The 23,909-nt window shown below is 36.4% G+C and overlaps 1 protein-coding gene across 1 annotated transcript; it reads right to left on the bottom strand.

The window, feature by feature from the left end:
* Positions 1–4,873: 4,873 nt before the first annotated feature.
* slc39a9 (solute carrier family 39 member 9) lies at positions 4,874–17,499 on the bottom strand. The gene is made up of 7 exons (XM_065288697.2): positions 16,872–17,499; positions 15,371–15,479; positions 15,033–15,248; positions 13,169–13,237; positions 12,914–12,999; positions 12,510–12,644; positions 4,874–6,271 (listed from the first exon to the last, which is right to left on the bottom strand). The coding sequence occupies exons 1-7, from the start codon at positions 16,965–16,967 to the stop codon at positions 6,038–6,040; spliced, it is 945 nt and encodes a 314-aa protein (XP_065144769.1). The 5' UTR covers positions 16,968–17,499; the 3' UTR covers positions 4,874–6,037.
* Positions 17,500–23,909: the final 6,410 nt, after the last annotated feature.

The following is a 23,909-nucleotide window of genomic DNA, read 5'->3' as shown; positions in this document are numbered from 1 at the left end:
CTGAGGCCATTTAGACATGACAGGGTGGTTGTGACACAAACAATTAACTGCCAGATGTTGTCTCAATAACAGTGTGTTTTTCATTATAACCTAGTTTTAAAATTGAGATGGCACCATTTTTATTATATATACCTATTATATATTTGTTTATATTTTTTTGCAATGTATTGGGGTAAAATTTTTATTTAAAACATCAGGATCAATTGCATTTATATTACACACTTTTTAGGCATTTTGAGCAAATGTAATTCATGTATTTATTATATTATAATTATAGCATCCATAAGTCACCTTTTTTTTTCAAAATGTTCAAATATTTCAAGTGTACTAAGGTTAAATGATTGATTTAAAAAAGGAATAGATGCTTAAGCAATCACCATCCGCTGTAAATGTCAGATATGCGGTGGGCACACTCATTCAAAATCTGAAGAAGCGATATGTCATCTTTGATTGTAAAATTGGCTCTTGTGTGTCTCATGAGTCATGACTGATTACGTCATTACATCAGCTTTGAATGGTATTTTGTTCTATAAATGTTCTGGTTCATGTTTGAATGATATCTGACAGCCTGCGTTGCATTAATGGGGATCATATAAAGTTATCTTTTGGCTTCCGTTTGCAAAGTTTTTTTGTCAATTTATTTGTCAACAAAGAAATACCTGTGATTGTACATTTACTTGCATGTTTTTTATGGTTGAGCAGTGTATGGGTTTAGGGTACAGTTGGGTGCTCCAAAATATATGAATGTTTATGAAGCCACTTCTAATTTTACAAATGCAGATAATGAAATGCATCTTGATATGATGCATAAGCTGAATAACCTTAAAAACTTAACTTTAACATGCACAAACATCCTATGGGAAACATTTTTGGAGCATATACTCAAAATGTTTTAAATATCATTGCATTTGGGTTCAAATGACTAATTTGATGCAATACAAACAAAATCCAACAGATGGCTCAAGCCTGCAGTTCACTGAATGCTCCCTTAAAATAAATGAGTGAAAAAGGAGTGTAGAAAAGATAACCCTGTTTAGTATTGGGTTGTTGTGTAACACAAAATGGATTGCAAAAATTTCCATCAGTATTGGACAGAAGGTGGTTTGTCCAATGCACAATATACAGTAGGGCAGCGTTTCCCAACCTCGTTTCTAGAGGCACACGAGAAGTGCACATTTTAAATGTCTTCCACATCTGACCCTCATATTTCCCATCTTGGAGTCTCTACTAATGAGCTCATAAGTGGATTCATGTGTGTTCGAATAGGAAGAGTTGAAAAATATGTAGTGTTGGTGTGCCTCCGGGAACAGGGTTGGAAACCACTGATATGGTATGTGAATTTACAGTTTTTAAAGACTACAAAGATTCCTTCTTTGTTTTAACACATATGTTTTCATGATGATCAATATGAAGTCATAATAAGCTATCTAGCAATGCCCTTAAAATTATTTGCCCATGATTTGACTATAGCAAGCAGGTTTTTTTTTTTTTGCAATAAAACCATAGTCATACCACAAATTGTACCAAAGTATTTTTAGTAAAGCTATGGTATACTATAAATCTGCTTAAGCCTTGTGTGGTGTTTGGGTCTGTGGGATCCGTTTTTAATGTATGAATTAAAATTGTTAATTTAACTAAGTTCGGAAGGAGCATGGTCATACAACCAATCAGTGCGAAGAGTTGTCTATATATAGCCATCCCTCATTAGGTGTGTTCGACTTCATGCAGCGCTGCGCAGACCGATTGGCAGCTGATTTGAAGCAGTGCATGCCGGTTAGTAATTTTTTACTGACTTGAGCTGGCGCTGAAGGCACGTGACTGTGTCATATGGTTTTAAAGTACCGTGAGAGCCGGCTAGCTCAGCCAGTGCAGCCCCTCCAGAGCGGCTGCACGGAGTTCTGATGACGACACAGCTCTTCGTGATTGGTCACCTTACTGATGACAGATATTGGTTTTTTTATAGGCTTGTTTCCAGTTATTTTCGGGCATACAGTATAAGCAGCAATTCAAATAATCAATATTAAAGGTTTGTTTTTAGCAAATTCACCATTTAATTCACTTCATTCACGATTAAAAGAAAAAGGAAAAACGGCGCACACATCACTATGGCAAGCAGCAGGTGTCTGACTTGATGGCTCCGTCTTCAGCTCCTCCCTTGATTGCAAGTGGCAAACCTCGGTAATCGGTCTGCGCAGCGCCGGATGATCTCAAACACACCTATTGTGTCTCTATATAGCTGTCTCGTGAACGTTTTTGCAGCATCCCTCCTCTACCCCTCGCCTCACCCTCAGCTAGTACTCTCATTCTGGCGTAATAATCAAGGACTTTGCTGCTGTAACATGGCTGCAGCAGGCGTAGTGATATTACGCACTGCCCGAAAATAGTCCCCTTGGTTACTTTCAATAGCAGGGGACTATTTCAGGTACTGCGTAATATCACTATGCCTGCTGCAGCCATGTTATGACAGCAAAATCCTTGATTATTATAAAGCCAGAATGAGAGTATAAATCCTAGCCATATCTGCCTCAAAAATCCAACTTTTAATTATGTGTCTGTCTTAAGGGCTCGTTATAGTTGTGCGTAGGTCCTAAGGCGTAGGTTCTGCATCGGTTTTAATTTATACTCTTGCGTCGTCGTCCGCATCAACATGCAAACGCGCGCAGACCGCTGGTAGGCAGTAACCACAGTAGCAGCGCGACCGTCAAATGAGAAAAAGCCCCATTGAGAACTTGGCCAAACAGCGTTGCCTCTCTAGGGCAAGTAAAATCATTAAGGATGTCACACACCCCTGCCATATCTGGTTTTCTCTCCTACCTTCAGGAAGACGGTATCGAAGTCTGAGATGTAGATCTGTGTGGTTTCGGAATAGTTTTTTCCCGACAGCAATCAGACTGCTGAACAATACCACGCTATAGCTTGGGCTGGGTGAAATAAAAAATGGCTGTGAGGTGTATGTGTATATGTGCTGACTATTTAGGGCATATATGGGATTTGTTAGCTGTGTTAGGTTTATTATGATATTATTTTTTGCAAGTATATTTATTCTTATTATCTATGACTGCTGAGGATGTTTACTTGTGTGTTTTTGTGGTGGTCCTATGCAACGTAATTTCGTTCTGCATTGCACTTCTTGTAGTGTATTTGTTTAGAATGACAATAAAAATTCTTGAATCTTGGCAAGTTAAACCACAAACGAAGAAGAAACAGCAACTTGTTGTGTATGATTTGAGTAGACCAGCAATGATGGAAGTAAATAAACAGTGACTTTTGTTGCAGTTTGAGTTAAATCACTCCTCAACTTGGCCATTCTTTGTTTTCACCGTCGCAAACGGAAATACCTATGACGCAGTTTTTTTTTACCTGATGGGAGGGGTTCTGGTGGACCAATCACAGCGCTTGTGGTCCGCATAGAACTGACCCGCTGTTAAAATTTTTGCGAGGTGCACGTCAGGCTATACAGAGCTACGCACAGGCTACGGATAACCTATGGTGTAGCTACGGCATAGAAATCGGGCTTTAGTACACAATGTAACTACAGAAAAATACATTTTTAAATAGGAAAAATATTGAAACTCTTTGGTTATTTTTTAGTGCAAGGCTAATGGTCTAATCAGATTCAATGGATTATGCTAAGCTACGCTAAAAGTGATACCGACAGACCCGGAGCGGAGATCAACTGAAAGGATTCCAAAACTGTCAAAACAAATGTTTAACTCTAGGGAAGCTGGAAAATGAGCATGTTCTCAAAAAAGTGGAGTGTCCCTTTAATTAAAGAGTTTGGTTCCTCCACATAAATCAAATTTTTTTATTGTTTTGACCCAATTATTACCAGTCAGTGTAGTTGGTTTGTTCTGATTTAAGCCTTCATAACTAAAAAATACAGCTAACAGTAGAAAAAAACCCATAACATAATAAACATGTTTTAAATGATTAGGAAGAAAAAAGTGGAATATAACAATTTCTAACAAAAAACAAGAATTTATTTCTCATTTATATGCTTCATTAATTTACATTAAACATTTTTTCAATGTACTTCCAGATTGTATTACATTACCAAAATAAGTTAGGCTAAGTAAGATGTGCACGCATTAAAAAATAAAATAAAAAGTTTATTCAAATAATCATGAGTTTTGCAACAATCTTAGTTAGACAAATAAGTTATACTCCCTTTTTTGGAATGATCACATAAAAGCCCCCAAAACTCTTACTCTAAAATCATCATGCACCATCCCTACGATGCATCTTTCTGTCATTTTAAAAGCTCTATTTTACAAAACAATATGGCACAAACACCCACCAACCCACCAAACAGTTATGAATCTGTCCAAAATAACCAAAAGAAAGTAACATTAGATGATTTAAATGAAGATAGCTGAATCATAAATGTTATTTTGTCGTAAAAAAACACATTATCATATTTGTAGCATAAAGTCTACGAGTGCTACGAGTCTTCCACATTGCATGAGTCTTATCCTGTGCTTGTGAGATGAGAATGTTATATAGCTTTATAAGCATTAACGTATATTAAATGTAGACTATATCTACTTATTGAGTATGGCCATAATGGTTTTTTTTTAAAACTAAAATTCAGGTTTGTTCCAAAAGTCTCATATCACCTTAATAGCTTTATCAACCTTTACACAACTTGCACAAAAACAACAAATTCTCAGTATATAAATAATTTTGACAGGTAATCTAAAATCTTAAAATTGCCAATTCAAACCACTTCATTTCCATTAAACCACCATCAAAGATCCAGGACATTATCTTCTCAACAGATCATGCTTTTCCTTAAAATCAGTTAAGACAATAAAGAAAACAGCACATATAAAATACTGACAAAAGCTATTAGAACAGAGCATCAAACAGAATGTCAAGTAAGGAGTTTTTGTATTGAGAATTTGTTTGTGATTTTACAGAAAAAACATATTTACAGTACACAGGCTCTGTTGTGAGCAGGCATCACAGTACAAAACATATGACTTTCCAGGATTCAATAACCAGGTTATTTGTAATCGCATGACTCAAATCACAAAGCTGTACATGCACTCAACACCTCCACCACCTAAGGCTTTAGACACTAAACATCTGAAATGGCATAAAAAAGGACTGTCAAACAGTTTTGGAAATGATGATCCTTCAGTGGTCCCTCAGAAGAAGAAAATTAAGACCTTTCAAAGATTTCAGTATTAATGTTTTACCACCAAAAGTTTGTTCAATGTCTATCTATGCATGCTCAAATTCTCTATGAATGATCCAGAAACAAGTGGTAGAAAGTTTGTGAGGAAAAACAGCCCAAACATCAATCAATATTAAAATTATTTTGATTAGCAAGAAAGTTGAAAATGTTATCTCGTTTAATGTTCAGTGTGCATAAAACATCAGGTGAGAAAAAACATAATAATAATAGAAAAGAATCTGTGGACATTTGGTGTTCATCAGCATATGCAGACTTGTAATTTGATCACTATGATTAAACGTTACGAATCAACACTGAAGATATGTACAAAAGGGATGAACCTTTTGAGGGAGCTTAATTATAATCTTAAAGGACCCATGTAATTACCATATTTACAACGTATAAAAACATTTAATTTTTCATTACTGAAAATGGCAACACCGGTATCTGTTTCTCTCTTAAAAGATTTATGGACATATAAAAGCAAAAGAACACCAAATCTGAAGCCTACAAGACAACCCAAATGTATTCTATCCTTTAAACTTCTAAAACCAGCACCACTGAAGAAATTAAAAAGGAATGAGTTGGACACATGATATTTGATTTATTTGAAGATGTCAGCACGCAGTGCTTTGTGGGGACCATATCAACCAGTTTTGGAAGTCCATAAATGCTTCCCCAACTCCAGCCCCGGACTCAAATGTTTTCATATTCAATCCAATCTCCAACTCAAATAGACTGACAGAGACATGATTCAAACCAGAAATGTGAGTTTCTTGTTTGGCCAACGCTGTTCAAAGTCCCAGTCAATATTACAAATGGTTTCATCATCTTCCATGCAGCTTCAAGTAAGGAACACTAGTGCTGGTGGCCAATTGAGAGAACCAGGGGTATCAGGCAGCCTAAAACCAGAGCGCCGACCTCCACTTTGCTCAGTCCTTTTCCTCCACCTCCTCCAGGAGAGTGGCTGTGACCGCCCATTCCGCCCACTTCAGGTAGGACATGCACTGTAGCCACGTACAGGAAAGTGCCGGCAGAGAACAGCATGGCCACACCAGTAGCGTTAACATCTGACAGTGCCTCTTTACTGCTCTGGATGGAGTTAAAAAAGAAAGCACAGCGTTAAATCATATGTAAATCTGGGACAAATGTTAGGAAAAGTGGAGGACTTTAGATATACAGGATTGTTAAAGGGATGTTAACGTTTCCCAGCAGTAAGAATTGCATTTCTTAATGTCAGTAAATGTCAGAGTGGCTAAAGAAACAGAGTCGTCTTTATTTAACTGTGGAAAAGCCAGAGGTGAGTAATCTCCTGCTGCCATCTCAGCTGTTCCCATGGCAATTGGATGCCTGCGGGCCAATCTGAACATGGTGAAAGCCTCCATGCTTATGTAATACTAGTAAAGCTTCTAATTTATTGCTGTAAAACATAGTTTGAGGACATATTAGGGTGATTCTCTCATGAAATCCAGATTTAGAAGGTGTCCGGCATCAGAATTTTTAAAAAGCCCTTGAAGCCAATTTTTCGATTTCTTCTTATGAACTTACAACAATCATTATTTTTAGAGGATTTAAAAAATATTTTCTATAGAATTATATTACATTAAATATATGCATTTACAAACTCATGTATTGTAATGAACTAAAAAGTTGTCTAGGTACTATGACAAACAAAATTGTAACTTTTATCTAGAGAAAAAAATAAGAACTGCTTACTTGGTATACATCTTGAGTGTCACAGTCAATTATGTCCCTTCCAACATTTTTTTTTTTTAATGTTAGTTCCTTGAGGGCTTAAACAATGATTGAAAATTGTTGCGGAGGATGAGAGAATTGGTCTTGGACACATTTATATTCCTTATGATTGTCACTACACTACATTTACCAATGATCACCAAACACCACATGTTTCTTTACTGTAAATGTTTATAGTATAACATGCACTGAAGCTTTTTTTTTATTATAAATATTTTCAAGTCAAAGAACCCAAATCCAGTCATGGACACGTTGCAGTAATCCTTAAAGTGTGTTTTGCAGGTTTTTTTTTTTTTACGAATTTGTGCAACTTGCTTGTGTGTAATAACCATTTAAAGTGTTATCCATTGTATTTTATGTTGTTGGGTATCACAAAACCCGAAAAAGTATGAAAAAGTACAGCGGTTTGCAATGATTCTCCTTTCCCCCACAACGCACTGTATGACGTCACGCTGGGGAGAGAATTTACCAAAGCCGCATTGAGAGCATTGAGAATGACTATAGAAAGACGAGTAAAGTACAGTTCTGATAGCGCAGATTATAGATAGATAGATAGATAGATAGATAGATAGACAGACAGACAGACAGACAGACAGACAGACAGATGGATAGGCTAGTATAGAGAGATAGGCAGACAGCCAGATAGCATAACGTTAGCATATCTTCGTGTAGAAAGTAAACAAACAATTAACATACTCGTGCATGCTGGCTTGAGGGGGTCCATGATCCTGCCTGAAATGGGTGTAACTTTATGCGATCTTCAGCACAAACGGTTTTGGCAGCATGTCTCTAATCCAGGAAGGTGAGTGAGGCACGTCACATCTGTTCGCGGGGACCAGCGACCCAAACGCACTCACTTTCTTACAGCCAGTAGCGGAATGGCAATCGGCAGAGTCGGGACTTTCCCGGTGGGTCGATCTGATAATAGTTATACATTTCGAGTTAACAACACCGTCTGGCGGCGTGATGTGCGTCCGGTTCCCGCAGCCCGCTGGTCAAAGTGCAGCCTCTCTGCTCAACAAAGTATATGAAAGTGCTCAACCTGTTCGGCAGGTCCAAACATGTACAGGATTTATAAAAATACGGTGATCAATGAGCGGTTCCTCCTCAAATGGCATAGTCTGTCGTGATGTAAAAAGCCGCCGAACGCCTGTTTATGACAGTATGTATGCGGTCCGAGTGTGCTGCTGACTGCTGCTGCGTATAAAATGATTGTGTGATTTGTTATAATCGCATAAACAATATAACAAAGCATCCTTTTATTTCACAAAACAATATATTTGAGATATTATTTGATAGACTAGTAAGTGTGGATAAAGGATGTTTAAAAATCTCTAGCCTGGTGGTCAGGACATGAATGGATAAAATCAGCAGATTTGCGAAGTTTTATTTATCTCCACAGATATCATAAATAATAATTAGCATGGTATCTTTGCAGTATAACACATTATATATTTCCTACGATGTATATATGATTTCCAAATTGTATACGCAAGTATTAAACAGCAATAAATGTCTCATCTATCTCTATGGCTCTGGCTGAGGCTTTCTCCACTTCTCCCCAGCGTGACGTCATCGCAGAATTGCGTAAAAAAACCGTTAATACCAAAAACGTAAAAAAAGTGTTCTTTAAGACCATTTTTGAGACATTTTAAAAATTATACACATATCTTGAGTGATTTATGTACCCATTAATCGACAGTGGTGGTTAACCTGCAACACGCCCTTTAAATGTGGAAAAAAATTGGTTTTTATGATGTCATTTGAACTCATGTGCAAAATAGTCCATGAAGAGATGTTTATAACTGTATGCTTATTATTTTGATAACATTTACTTTTATTATCAAAATGCTTCATGATAACTCGCAAGTCTAATTTCACGAGAATCAAACATTAACTGTTACATGGCTGTAGAGTTTCTACAATTAACTAGCATGTTACATTAGGGGCAAGTGTTATATTAAGGTGTTTTATTTGATATGACCCACCAAAATTACAGCGAGTCCAGGGTTTCCCGCAGACTATTTGTTAGTTAAGGTGGTAGGGTTGGGTGGGTTGGTGGGGTCGAGGGCGTGGAAATCAAAGGAGCGTATGCGTCATGATGAAAATTAAAATATTTTAATAAAATAAATAAATAAAATATTTATTTTTAAAACACTCAAATAAAACTTAATTTTGAAGAAACTATTACAGAAAATGAACACATACTAGATTATTAATGAATTAAATGTTTTTACCTCTAACAGGAATAGCTGCATGATGAAGTGAAACTAAAGGGTTAATAAACACACACTAAAGCAGATGATGTAGAACGTTTGGCGAATGATGATAGATAGCGCAAAAATTGTAAAAACTGATTATTTCCCAATATTAATTACATTATCTTAAAGGAGTGTAACTACTAGGGCTGTCACTTGTGAGAAAAATCAAATTCGAACGGATTTCGAATATCATGCAATGTATCCGAATATATTCGAATATCTAGGCACCCCCCCACGCGCATCAAAAACCCACCGTAATGGAGATTCAATCACAAAATTATTAACAGTGACAGTCATAAACAGGGTTTTCTGGATTACTTTTTTACTTAACGTTTGAAACAGCAGGTTATAAACTTATGAAAAACAAACTTATATATATATATATATATATATATATATATATATATATATATATATATATATATATATATAAAAAATGATTCAGAACAGTTACAAACAATAACGTGACAGCTTAAATAGCAGCAGGAGTATATAGGCAGACGCAAACGGAATTCGCGCCCGCAGATTTCGGCAGAAAACTCTGCAGAATTCCGCGGATTTAATGCCTGTCATTGACAAGCACACATATCCCGCGCTTGAGTGTGTTTGTTACCAGAACTGTCATTGACAACAAGCACACATACAAAGCCTATCCCGCGCGTTTGTGAGCCGTCATTCACAAGTACATTAACCCTGCGCATGCTGTTTGCTTGCCCGTTTTTAATGATAGAGAGCACAAACCCTTTGATACTTGAGATGAAATTAAACTTACCGCTGAGTTAAGCAGATCTCACTTGTCGTCAATGTGACGCCCAACAGTCAGCACATGATCATTTCAAATCCGATTATAAGACAAATGCTGTTGTTGTTTAATATTAAGTTTACATTGCGTTGTAAAAATGATGAAATTATCTTCATACATGCTAATTTCATAATGCGAACGTATTAACACAAGCTTTTTATTCTGCTATAATATTTAACACTATAAACAATATGTCATTTTACAAACTATAATTCTATCTTGACATGCACATGAGGTTCATTTTGGTCCCATTTGATTCCCTCTCTTGCGCACAGTTGCCGTCGTCGGTCTCACTCTCAGCCTCCTTCCTATTGCGCTTCACATGGCATTTAAAAAACCGGATGGTTTATTTATAGTTCGAATACGGATATTTCACGTCATGTTGAATGCATATTCGAATATCGAATAAAAAGTGACAGCCCTAGTAACTACTGTAGCATGTAAATAATACACATACATAAAAAGTGAGCAAGAGCGCTCAACAATTATATCGAATCAACAGGCACGTGAAACCCTAGCAGGTTGCTCAAACAACAAAATCACCAGCTAACTTTAAAATTGCAAGAACTATAGACTTATACAATAACAGGCTTAAATAAACCCAAAACATAAGTTCACTGACAGTTCTCACGGACACGTGTTTAATCAACTGGCTGTCCTCCAGACTAGGGATGCAGATCCAGACTTAATCGCAATTAATCGTTAACAGAATAAAAGTTTTTGTTTACATCATATATGTGTGTGAACTGTGTATAATAACTTTGTATAAATAAATGTACACACATGCATGTTTATGTTTTAGAAATGTTTACATGTGTATTTACATTTGTATATTTATGTATAATTTATATTATATATAAATATAAATACTTAATATATACAATTTTTTCTTCAAATTATACATGAATGTGTTCATATTTACATATATACATATTTATTATACACAGTTTACACACATATGTGATGTAAACAAAAACTTTTATTCTGCTAACGATTAATCGCGATTAATTTTTTTAGCATCCCTACTCCAGACATGACGGAGCACGTCTTATCTAATTTCGGCCATGTGGTGCACGTGCACGTTCGCGGTGTGTAGCGCGTCTGCGCTATTCTATGAGATGTTTTATTAACTGGCGAGTTATCCTCCAGACAGTGACGGTCCGGACCACGTCTTTCTCATTTCGGCCTTGGGGCGCGCGTCTCCGCTCGCGGTTTAATGCGCGTACGTGCTATTCTCAGAGATGCACTTGATGGCCTTTTGTGCAGCTAATTTTTTATTTATTTTTTGGGCGACCTAGTTAAGGCTGTAGGGTTTTCAAGCTTAGGCGGGCCGCCTTAACTGAAATATGCTGCGGGGAAACCCTGGAGTCTCACATGAGAAACAGTAAGTTGATTTGTTGCAAAAAAAACTTGAAGTAATTATTTCTAGAGAGTAATTTTGAAACCAAAAAGTTGAAGTGCATACTCTGCAGGCAATCATTTATGTATTACTCTTCAACCTAAAAAATATAGCTTATCATTTTTTAAATATAAGCAGTATAGGATACATCATTACCCATGCACGCTAAAGTTAACTAACGTGTGCCATTATCAGGCACATATTAAAGTGTTTCATCGTGTGGAACGGTATATACAATGTCCAAAAAGCAAAAGACTTTGCCAAAAAGTAAAGAACGCTATAAGCTTGCTGGATCTGCAAAGCATCTCCATCTCATCAAGGCCATCAAGCGAAGATGTTCTGCAAGCAAGACACACAGCTCAGTTTTTCCTGACAATGCAGACATAGTCAGGTTTCTTTTTTATAGAAGGCTGTTATAAGAGCGAGATCCGAGAAGAAAGTGAGGCAGGGTAAATCACTGTTTTTATTTTAGTGTTTTAGTTTTCTGCTTTATATTTTATTTATGCACTGTTAATGCATAGACAATATTTAGTTTGTTTGCATTCTGACTACAGTTTTCATTAAATTTTTAAAACGGGCCCTAATTGCTTTCCTGTGCGCAAGGTCACAAAAACTTACAGTATTTATGTATATAAATACTGTATAAATATGTTGCTTGTTATTGTTGTTTGTGTTTCAATGGCTTAAAATCACTTGTTTTAAAATGGCATTTCTTAAATATGTGTACAAACGTTAAGTTTTCGTGACCTTGTGCACAGGAAAGCAATTAGGGCCCTTGTTTATCGCCAGTGATCTTGAATCTTGTTTTTGTTAGTTTTTTATCTTCTTTTTTATGCTTGTTCAAGTTTTTTTGTGAGAATCCTACAACATTAAAGATTTTAATAACAGATAATAAAAGATAAAAAAAACTACAGTGATGTATATCTTTATCATGATATAAAATGAATCATATCATGACTGAAGATTTTGGTGGTATCGCCCACCCCTAGACTTAATACTTGCAAGGACTACAGCAAAACATTATTTGCATAAAACAATCAGTAAGATGTCATCATTGCTTCAAGTTCAATGCAATGGTCTGCTCATATATATGTTTTAACGTGTTGAACATACCTGACTGAGTCCTACATATGTAAGCATGGCCAGCACAGGAGCAGCCAGAGCAAAGACTAACAGATGCTTCCGGATACGGTTCCTTTCTAAGCCTGCGTGCATGAGGAAAGAGACGAGTCCGAACGCAGCAGGAGCCTGAAATACAATACACAAAACCAATAAAAAACAATTAAATATCTGTAAAATTAAGCATAAGAAATTATTTTACAAAGCTATAAAAACACTAGTCATGTATTACAAATATTATGGCCAATGTAAAAATTTATTTTTAATAAATAAATAATTTGACAGTTTGATTAAAATATTCAGCAGAAAATACATCAAAACAAATAAAATATACAACATGAAATAACAACAGGCAGACAGGATTGTTTGGGGTTGAAATTTATTTTGAATGGGTGTACCTTGTGCAACATGATGGCCACAAATACAATGAGCTGGACACTGGTCTGAGAGGTGGAAGCAGCAGCTCCTAGTGCAACTCCATCAGCTAGAGCAAAAATGAAAATAAAAAACTATTTTAACAGAGAATCTTAACACAAAAATAAGTTAAAACAAATTTGAACAGATTTAAAGCCTGGCCTGCTATGATATCATGTGAATGAAACATCTCACAAATAAATCATCTAGTTCATGCAGCCCAAGATGTTTGTTTTTACCTGCAGCATGGACGACCAAACCAAGTGTGGTAGTGACCTTTGAGGTAGCAGCCCTGGCTGCTTCTGGATCTAAGATAGAACAGATTCAGACATGTAAGGGATAATCCACGGCTAGCCATGCATTAAAGGGTTTTAATGCACGACGTAGAGGCGAAGAACCTCTGCGAAGTGCATTAAAACCCTTTAATGCATGGCTAGCCGTGGATTATCCCGCTTATACCTTGGTTATTTGCCAAGTTAAAGCTGTAATTAATGTTTACAGTGTAATTTTTTAACAGACGGGTAAAAATGACGGTCATTTTCTTAGGTTAAGGCTCGCACTCCGTCCGCTTAAAATAAAGTAGTGCCATTGTATTGCTTTTATTTTAATGAATTATCACATTTATTTAAATTCATTATTAAAAGAGCGAGACAGAGAGAACTGAAAGGACCCGAGGGAGAGAGAGAGAGAGAGAGAGAGAGATGCGTGAGCGAGTTACCTGTGGCTGTCTATCCCCTCGTTGCTTAAGCCAGGGAATTTTCCCGGGGCTTGAGCCCCGAATGTATTTTGAAAAGGTGATTGACAAATATGAAACCGGACAATGGCCTATGTAAACCTTTTAAATCATGTTGTATTTTTTCATTGTGCTTTGGCTTTACTGCATACAGTCTGTCAGAAATAGACATAGGGCTAGGTCTTAAAAAACCTAGCCTATAGAATACGTTTCTTTGCTGTCGGTAGCCTATGGGCTACTCCGTTTCTGCCACTCTTTTGAATATGCAACAGGTAGGGGAGGAGCTAACGAAAGCACTATTTATATACCGGAATGGAACCACTGATCTACAAAACGGTAACTTGAAAAAAAGTATCTTTAATATTTAAATCAGATAATTTAACACATTATTACATTAAACGTAATAATATAAAACATAATACCATGAAACAAAATAATATTTATAAAAACATCCCCAAATTAGCCCCTGTAATCTTTTCTTACACTGACCTCATTATTTATTCAATTACAACAGCCAATGGCAAGTCTCCAGCAGCAATACGTTTATATTTAGTTTTAGACGTTCTGTATGGTGCATAAATAAGATGGTTATACAGTAGGTAAACAGTATTGTAGGTTTATTCATCACTTGAACGTTATTCCTTCGGCGCAGCAGTTTAATAATCTAATTTTGGCGGTTATGTGACATCATCAGCTCATTCAGGTCATGTCTGAGTAAAACTCACGTGCAAAAATCTACTTGAGAGAAAAGTTCTTATGAAATAATACTCCTGCGACCCGCCGCGATTAGGTAAGTAACGTTACACTTTTATATGCTACAGATCACGTTAATATTCTTATTATACACTTTATACACTCTTTGAGTGATCCCTGTATTTAATATGGTCTGGGCTAAGCCCCGAATGTCCTTCAATTCTGGATACGCCTCTGCTTAAGCATAATAGCTAACTTAATGATTCTTTAATTGATTTATTAAAATAATTTATGAATGACAGGCAACACTGGCTGTGACAAGGCAATCTTTATTTGAACGAATCATGTCATTTATTTATTTATGTAAAGTGTGAAATAAAACCAGCGCACTTTAAAGAGAGACGCACTTACGTCTCTCTCTCTCTCTCTCGCTCGCTCGCTCTGTCTCTCTCGCTCTCTCTGCAAGTGTAACTGTGTTACTATGGTTACCAATGTTTATAGTAGCGGATTAATTTCTAACTGTAATCAAACTGACTGGAACTACCTGTGCATTAAACGGTTTTGATGCACACCTTCCAGCCAATCAGAATCAAGTATTTAAAGAGACCATGGTATAACACAATTTTAACAGGTAAACAGTACAACATATGGTATAGCTACAAGACATGCAAACTTACCATCAGTGCTGCTATGCATGTGTGAACTGCCGATCTGATCTACCAGCAACATAAAAACAAAGCCGAGCACCAAGGAGACGCCAATATATGCGTGGAGCTGCTCGTGACCATGGCCATGGCCATGGCCATGTTCACCACTGGCCCCTACGACTCCTTCTGCAACCTTCGGATCAGACACCCCTGCTTCCACCTTCACGTGGCCATGATGGTGCTGATCTACACCACAACAGACAAAGTACAAACCATTAATATAAACATCTCAAAGTACTGTCAGATAGACAATGCAAATCAGGTAAGGAGAACTCAGTGAATGAATCTGGAGTGTGGTTGAAGCTTACCTTCCAGCATTTCCTCATACAGTGCATGAACTCCCTCTGGAATAATGACAGCTAATGCAGTGCCACATAACAGTCCTGCTCCTAACACAGTTACTAGTTTCAGCTTCTCCTGTAGATTGAAACGAACATTTAAAACATTAAGTATAGTTCAATTTAGATGTATTTGTGCGTACAGTGCGAATAACGCAGGTTTCGTCATCAGAACAGTACATACGCACTGCCAGATTAAGGGGCATGTTATTATAAAAAGATCCCTTTTTTGGGAGACAAATTTCAAATAACCTACTTTTTTAACATGCTTGCAGAGAATGGCTTACCAAAACTAAGTTACTGGGTTGATATTATTCATACTTTCTATGTTGACCGAAGCACAGTGGACCCAATTATAGCACTTAAACATGTAAAAAATATGTCCCATTTAAACCTGGCCATTCATTTTCAAAAATAAAAAGTTCTGTTTTACTCACTCTCATGTTTTAAAAAAAACCCACACAAATATCTTTGTTCTGATATACACAAAGGAAGATATTTTGAGAAATGTTTGTAACCAAACCGTTTGTGGAAATGGTTTGGTTACAGACATTTCTCAAAAAATCCTCGTGTTCATCAGAACAAAGAAATTTAAAAAAGTTTGAAATTAAATGAAACAGAATTTTTATTTTTGGGTGAACTGTCCCACTATATAAGTGAACAAGTAAAGTTTGACCCTTGATTAAGATTTGCCCTTAATAAAATAAATAAAATTACATTCCAAACAGATTAATTCATGTTCTTCATAACCTAAAATTGACTACAACGTTCAAACTGAATTTAAACTTTAAACTGTTTTTTAGCATTTGTTTTTAGTTTTTAGTATATGTCCATAAGTTTTAAAGAAATAGTTTACTTAAAATAAAATGTTTTCATCTATCAAAACACAGCTAGACCAGCTTAAAAAGTAACCAAAACACAGCTAGACCAGCTTGCTACATCAGCAATACCAGCTAAAACCAAGCTGGGAGTCCAGCTTAAACCAGCTCACCAGCTTATGCTGGTCTTAGATGGATTTTTCAGTAGGGAAGATAACAAAAGACACTAGGGGTTCAAACAGAAATAATGATATTTTTATATTTGGGTTTTAATAATATAGGTATCTCTTTAATACATTGACTGACCTTTATGAAAACAGAAAAAGATTCTTGACAATCTTATCTTTCAGTAACTTACACCCCCATAAACGGTTGAAAACAGACTGTGGGTGGTAGCATAATTAAACAGTTTGTGCCTGTAGTGTAAACTTAATGTTTGGTATTACACTCAACATGTAATACTCACCAAAGCCAGAGGTGCTCAGTCTTGCTCCTGGAGACCTAACTTATGCAAGTTAGTTTCAACCCAAAACGAACTATGTAACTTAGAGTTTCAACCCTAACCTAACCAATCTGAACCAACAATAACTAAACTCCGTGGCAAAATATAAATCTCGATAAGCAGGAAATAAACTATTGTAAACAAAACTCACCTCGGAAAAGTTGACAGCCAGAGGAATTGTTCCAGCCACGTAACAACCGACCAGCATGGCCAGAGATAGAAGACTGATGGAGCTGAAGTCATCCATTTTACAAGAACAGACCAGTGAGCGTTGCAAAACCAATACAGATCCTACCGCTCACTTTATCAAGTTTCACAATTCCTGTACAATCGGTTGATGTCTGTATTTGCTTCCTACGTGGCTTTGTGTATTAGCCAGTTAACGTTAGCTGGAGAGCAATACGTGTGTATTTATTTCCTTCATAAATGCAAAATCGGACGTCAACTAAATATATTATATGAACGCGTATTTTAGACTTTTAGTACATTGACCCGATCGATCATCTAAAGTACGTTGCTCAACAGCAATATGACAATCACGTCGCGCTTAGCAAACGCTCTAATCATCACGATCACCCACCTAACAAACACTGAATTCAACAAATCATTGAAGTGTGTAAAAAATCTAATGTTCGATCCCAGGCTGCGCTTGATAGAATGAGTATTCCTAAAAAAGGTGACGATGTAAACTCACATAGTTTCAAATCTTCTCTGCAGTATAAACACAACTAGACCACTGATCGTTAACTAGCCGAGTGTGATGTTGGCAGTGCCAGTAAAGTACTTCCGGGTTAAGCCGCCGTCAAAACAAAAGACTACGTTGCATAAATCATGTCAAACAATACAAAACCGCTTAAAGACCCCCTACAAAAGTAAGTTAAAGCTAGCTGAATGTTATTTATTTATTTATTTAAAGTTATTTATGCAAGTTATTTATACATTTTTAAAACGCATGTATTTTGCCCAAATACACTGAAAAAATGTCGAGTATAACTGTTTATATTTATTATTATTATGAAAGCCTAATCACCTGTAAAACTAAGTGTATACAAGTGCACCACCAAAAACAGAAAGGTATTCAGTTAATATAAAACAATTTTACTTCATTAATATCCCATTTAATAAAAAAACTAGGTTTATATATATACATATATATATATATATATATATATATATATATATATATATATATATATATATATATATATATATATATATATATATATATAAATTTGGTAATTATATTGCCTGTCATTTGTAAATAAACCAGTTAAAACATTTATAAACTGACTGCATATAAAAATGAAATAACAAATGTATTTTTAAAGGGACACTCCACTTAAAAAATGCTCATTTCCCAGCTCCCTTAGAGTTAAACATTTGATTATTACTGTTTTGGAATTAATTTAGCCGACCTCTGGGTCTGACACTACCACTTTTAGGATGGCTGCAGGAGGTGCAATGATATTACGCAGCAGCTGAAATAGTCCTTTTAGTAACTTTCAATAGCAGGAGACTATTTTCAGTCACTGCATAATATTATTGTGCTTCCTGCAGCCATGTTTCGGCAGCAAAGTCCTTGATTACTACGCCAGAATGAGAGAATAGGCATATCTGCCTAAAAAATTGCAACTTTTAATTTTCCGTGGTTCTTAGTACACAATGTAGCCTAACTACAGAAGAGTCAAGTTTTAAACAGGAAAATATTGAAAAATAACTATTTTCTGACCACGAAACTAAAGGGGATCGCACACCGGCCGCGCCGCTCAGGGCCGCGCCGTTCTAAAAAAAAAAATCGAACACATTGTTTTCTATGAGTATACGCACACCGGCGCCGCCAGGTGGCGCCTGTCCACGCCACCCAGCTGTGACTCAGGAAGTTGCTCAAATCCCTGTCGCGCCACACAGCGCCACACACATAGTTTAACATTAAATAACATCATATTTGTCCCAAATCATTAATGATTAACATTGGCTGCTAACGTATATTTAGCATTTTGAAGTAAACGCTATCTGACGAAGCTCGCGCTATTTAATGTGCACTTCCGGTTTACAATACCTCAGAGTTGTCCTAGACGCAACTCGACGCGGCGCGACGCTAAGCTGCGCGGCCCGTGTGCGATCCCCTTAATGGTCTTATCATATTCTATGGACATTGCTTAGCTATGCTAAAAGTGGTTCCGCCAGACCCGGAGACTTAATGGATTCCAAAATGATAAAAATCAAATATTTAACTCTATGGGAGCTGGACAATGAGAATATATATATAAAAAAAGAGAGTGTCGCTTTAATAAGGATAACACATAAGTTAACTAGTCAAGATGTTAAATGACCAGTCTGTAGATTGTTTGCAACAATCTACAGACTGGTCAGTCCACTAGTGATGGGCCGTTCGCGAACGAGCCGTTCTAAGAGCTGATTCTTTGTAACGAATGAGCAGAGCCGAATCTTCAGACGCAGGCAGGAGTGAGACCGTAAGAGCCGGCTCTTCTAAGGGAGCCGAGCCAGAAGAGCCGAATCTATGAAAAGAGCCGGAATGCCATCACTAAAATGTAAAGCCGGAGCTTGAGCCGAAAGAGCCGAATCTATAGAAAGAGCCGGTCTGGCCATCACTACAGTCCACAGCTCACCCCTCTCTTTCGAAACACATAGGCTGTTTCTCACTTCCAGGAATGCAAAAAACTGACTTATTCTCGAGGAGACTGGTCATCCCAGTCCACCTCGAAAGAACAACCTCGAAAAAACACAAGGACATAGAATGCATCTCTGAGAATTGAGATGCTGCGATTTTCCTGTTGATTACCTGACCTTCTCAGCATTTAAAGGGGAGAATTTTTTAAGAAGTAAAATAAGTATTTAGTGTCCCCAGATATTGTTTTAGCTCAAAAAACTCCATAAACTGCCACTTTATGTGAACAAAATTTTTTGGTGTGTCTCTATAAATGCAAATGAGCTGCAAAAAAGCAAACACTGTTCGCCATAATGGTGATTTGTTAAAATTGAAATTCGATTGTGCTGTCAATTAATCTTTCTCTCTCTCTGCACTAAATGGCAGAGATTACTATCATCAACATTATTTTATTGCATGATGTTTGCTGCATGCAACATATTTGTGCTATGCCAAAATATTATGCAGATTTTCTGCTACATTACTGTTTGTTTAAAGATGCATATTAAGGCTATTGTCTTTAAGAAGTAGAAACGTGCAAGAAGTTAGGAACATGCAAGTTTGCATTTCCTGCATCCTTGATTTCAAGAACACATCCGGGTGCTTCCATGCGTTGTATCCTTGAGTATTGGAACTGGACTTTGACCGCTGATGATGATGATGATTGAGGACACAAGAACTCAAGATCGCATAAGAACAGATATTGAGAAACCACCATAGTAAAGCTATGGTAGTATACCCGCCACAAGATAAACACGTCATTGTCTGAGACAAGATAGTGACAAAATGCACTCTCTAGAACAGTTTATCCCTTTAGGGCTACTGTAGAAATATGGCAGGACGAAATGGTGACTTCCATGTAAGGAGACCCCTGGTGTATGTAGATAAAAGTGGCTCATTCTAAGCTAATAAAAACAATACAGTTCATTTTGTAAGATTTACAATACACCACTGATAATAGTTATATTATGTTTATTATATTGCATTTCTGTCAAGAAATCCTGCTTAAAGTTACACAATGCATCTTTAAAACATAGTCCAAATCATTATAACATACAAATAGCCTACAGTACAGCATACATAAATAGTTAAAAAATACAAACAGTTGTATGCAAAAGTTTGGGCATCCCCGACAATTTCCATGACTTTCATTTATAAATATTTGGCTGTTTGGATCAGCAATTTCATTTTGATATATCAAGTAACTGAAGGACACAGTCATATTTCAGTAGTGAAATTAGGTTTAATGGATTAACGGAAAATGTGCAGTATGCATCAAAACGAAATTAGACAGGAACATAAATTTGGGCACCCCAACAGAAATCACATCAATATTTAGTAGAGCCTCCCTTAACAGAAATAAAAGCCTCTAGATGCTGCCTATAGCCTGTAATGAGTGTCTGGATTCTGGATGAATGTATTTTGGACCACCCCTTCTCACAAAACATATCTAGTTCAGTTAGGTTCGATGGTTGTAGAGCAGATGTTCTATGATATTGAGGTCTGGGGACTGGGATGGCCATTACAGAACATATTAAAATGTACTTGTTCTTCTGAATAAATACCAGATTTTGAGCAGTGTTTTGGGTCATTGTCTTGTTGAAATATCCAGCCCTGGCGTAACTTCAACTTTGTGAGTGACTCCTCAACATTATTTTCAAGAATTTGCTGATATTGAGTGGAATCCATGCGACCCTCAGCTTTAACCAGATTCCCAGTACCGACACAGGCCACACAGCCCCACAACATGATGGAACCTCCACCAAATTTTACTGTGGGTAGCAAGTGTTTTTCTTGGAATGCTGTGTTCTTTTGCCGCCAATGCATAACGCCACTTCTTATGACCAAATAACTCAGTCTTTGTTTTATTAGTCCACAGCACCTTATTCTAAAATGAAGCTGGCTTGTCCAATTGTGCGTTTGCATACCTCAAGCGACTCCGTTTGTGGCGTGTGCAGAAAAGGCTTTTTTCGCATCAAAGTGCAAAGTGCGCTGAATTGTTGAACAATGCACAGTGACTCCATCTGCAGCAAGTTAATGTTGTAGGTCTTTGAAGGTGTACTGTAAGCTGTTTTTGAATGTTCTCACCATCCTTCGCCTTTACCTCTCCAATATTTTACGTGGCCTGACACTTCTGGCCTTAACAAGAACTGTGCCTGTGGTCTTTAATTTCCTCACTATGTTCCTCACAGTAGAAACTGACAGCTTATATCTCTGCGATAACTGTTTGTAGCCTTCCCCTAAACCACAATGTTGAACAAATCTTTGTTTTCAGGTCATTTGAGAGCTGTTTTGAGGCCTCCATGTTGCCACTTTTCAGAAGAGAGTCAAAGAGAACAACAACTTGCAATCTGCCTCCTTAAATTGATTTTCTTATGATTGGATGCACCTGTCTATGAAGTTCAAAGCTTAATGAGCTCACCAAACCAATTGTGTGTTCCAATTTATCAGTGCTAAGTATTAACAGGTATTCAAATCAACAAAATGACAAGGTTGCCCAGATTTATAAATCTGTCTAATTTCGTTTTGATGCATATTGCACATTTTCTGTTAATTTTCTCATTTCATAATGACATATTACTGTTTCCTTCAGTTATTTGATAGATCAAAATGATATAGCGGATTCAAACAACCAAATATTTATTAATGAAAATCATGGAAATTGTCAGGGGTGCACAAACGTTTGCATACGATTGTATGTGTAATGCCAGCCATAACAACTACAGATATCAGTATTGACAGCCTGATCTCACGAGAATTCGTACATATTTTACAAGTGGGGTAATTTGTATAAATTAGTATGACGTTAATCATGCAAAAACGTACGATTATCATAAAAAACAATAATGATCAGAATGTAATTGATAGGACTATAATTTAAATAGCAAATATTATTTGCAAACATTAAAGCACTTAAAAATCTAGTGTGTATGGTTTTTGCTAATGGCACTTTTTGAACTTTGTCAAACCTTAAAGGAGCTGTACAGCTATGTAGACATCAAAACTGTTACTGTGCCAAGACCAGTGCCTTTTGAATGCTTCAGTATATGAAACAAATGGTTTGTTCATTCTTAGATTTACAACTTTTCTCATGCATAGTACTTTATTTTATACATTAGAATACTTATATTTCTAAAAAAAAATAAGTAACTACTCAGTATTGGAATATTATTGCTTTTAAGGTTGGTACTGCAGACCTACATCAATTTTTAGTTGCATTTGCAACATAAAAATGACAAAGTTGTTACAACTAATGGTATCTGATTTTTCATGTTTAATTCCCTGGAAGCTCCTCTTTAGATGTTGGCGCTCTGGACCCTTAGACCATAATCCATTTCTGAATATGCGCATGCTGTTTGCTATTTGTAACTCTGAATGGGGGGAAAGGGTAATGCCTCATAATGTAATTATCAAAGCATCAAATTCATTTTTTTTCTGGTTTAAAACCAAACACTAGAGGGAACTGTTTGATATAATTTCAAGAAGGTCTAGCTGCAGCAATTGCACTTGCCCTCTCATATTTGCCTCTCAGACACATGCACTTCCTGGCATTGCTGTCACCTACTGTAGTCAAGACCTGCATTCTCTGCTGCTTGCGAAATTGCAATACATGCGATTGTACACATTACTGTTGAATGCATTTACAGTACATTGTTGTCATTATATGCCTTTGTTTTGTTAAGAATTGTAATTTCTGATACTCAAAAATTGTAAGAAATTATTCTGGTCTACGAATTACAGATTTTGTGTTTAGACATTAGGCTTTTTATATTGATTGTGTATTAAAGTATAACTTGCCAAACATGAAAACAATTTGTTACTGTCTTGTATACATTAACTAAACTATTTGTTATTGTAATGTTGTTACTGTGAACAGTACTATGTAGTGTATTGTATAATACCGAATGGTTGTGTTGCTGTCCTGTGTTTTGGTGTGGTACCACACATAGTTTTTGTGACTTGTTTTGTTTTTGTTTTCTGTAATGATGATGTTGTTTTTGTTGTTGCTTGTTATTCTGCTGTCCGACCCTGTCTTGAGACTCTGTCTCACTCCTAAAAGCGGTTTTAACCTCAATGTGACTTTCCTAGTTAAATAAAGGTTATGATAAAACTAAGTGAAATTACTATTAAATTTAGTGCCCATCAGCAAAATACATATCATTCTTCGGTCCTGTTCTTACAGATCTTCAAATAAATTTTATTTAGCACGTATCACTGTAGTTTATGCTCTGCTTTGAAGCCTAGAACACATTGTGAAATATGTTGAAAATGAAACCAGAATATAAATGAGCATAAGGTTAAACTATAATTGTGGTTTGCTGTTTAGATCTATCAACTTCTATCTTACTTTTTCAATTTTATATTTTAGTTTTTAAGTGAGATAAATAAATAAAAATATATCTTACTTAAAAACAAAAATATAAAATTGTAGTGATCTTCACATGGTCACCAATAAATGTGATTTTCACACAGTGTGGGTAGTGTGCCATACGCAGGACACTAGGTGAGTTTTACCTCGAG

This window comes from Paramisgurnus dabryanus, chromosome 17, assembly GCF_030506205.2.
Source record: "Paramisgurnus dabryanus chromosome 17, PD_genome_1.1, whole genome shotgun sequence".
Lineage (NCBI taxonomy): Eukaryota > Metazoa > Chordata > Actinopteri > Cypriniformes > Cobitidae > Paramisgurnus > Paramisgurnus dabryanus.
This window is presented reverse-complemented; position numbering and strand designations above follow the sequence as displayed.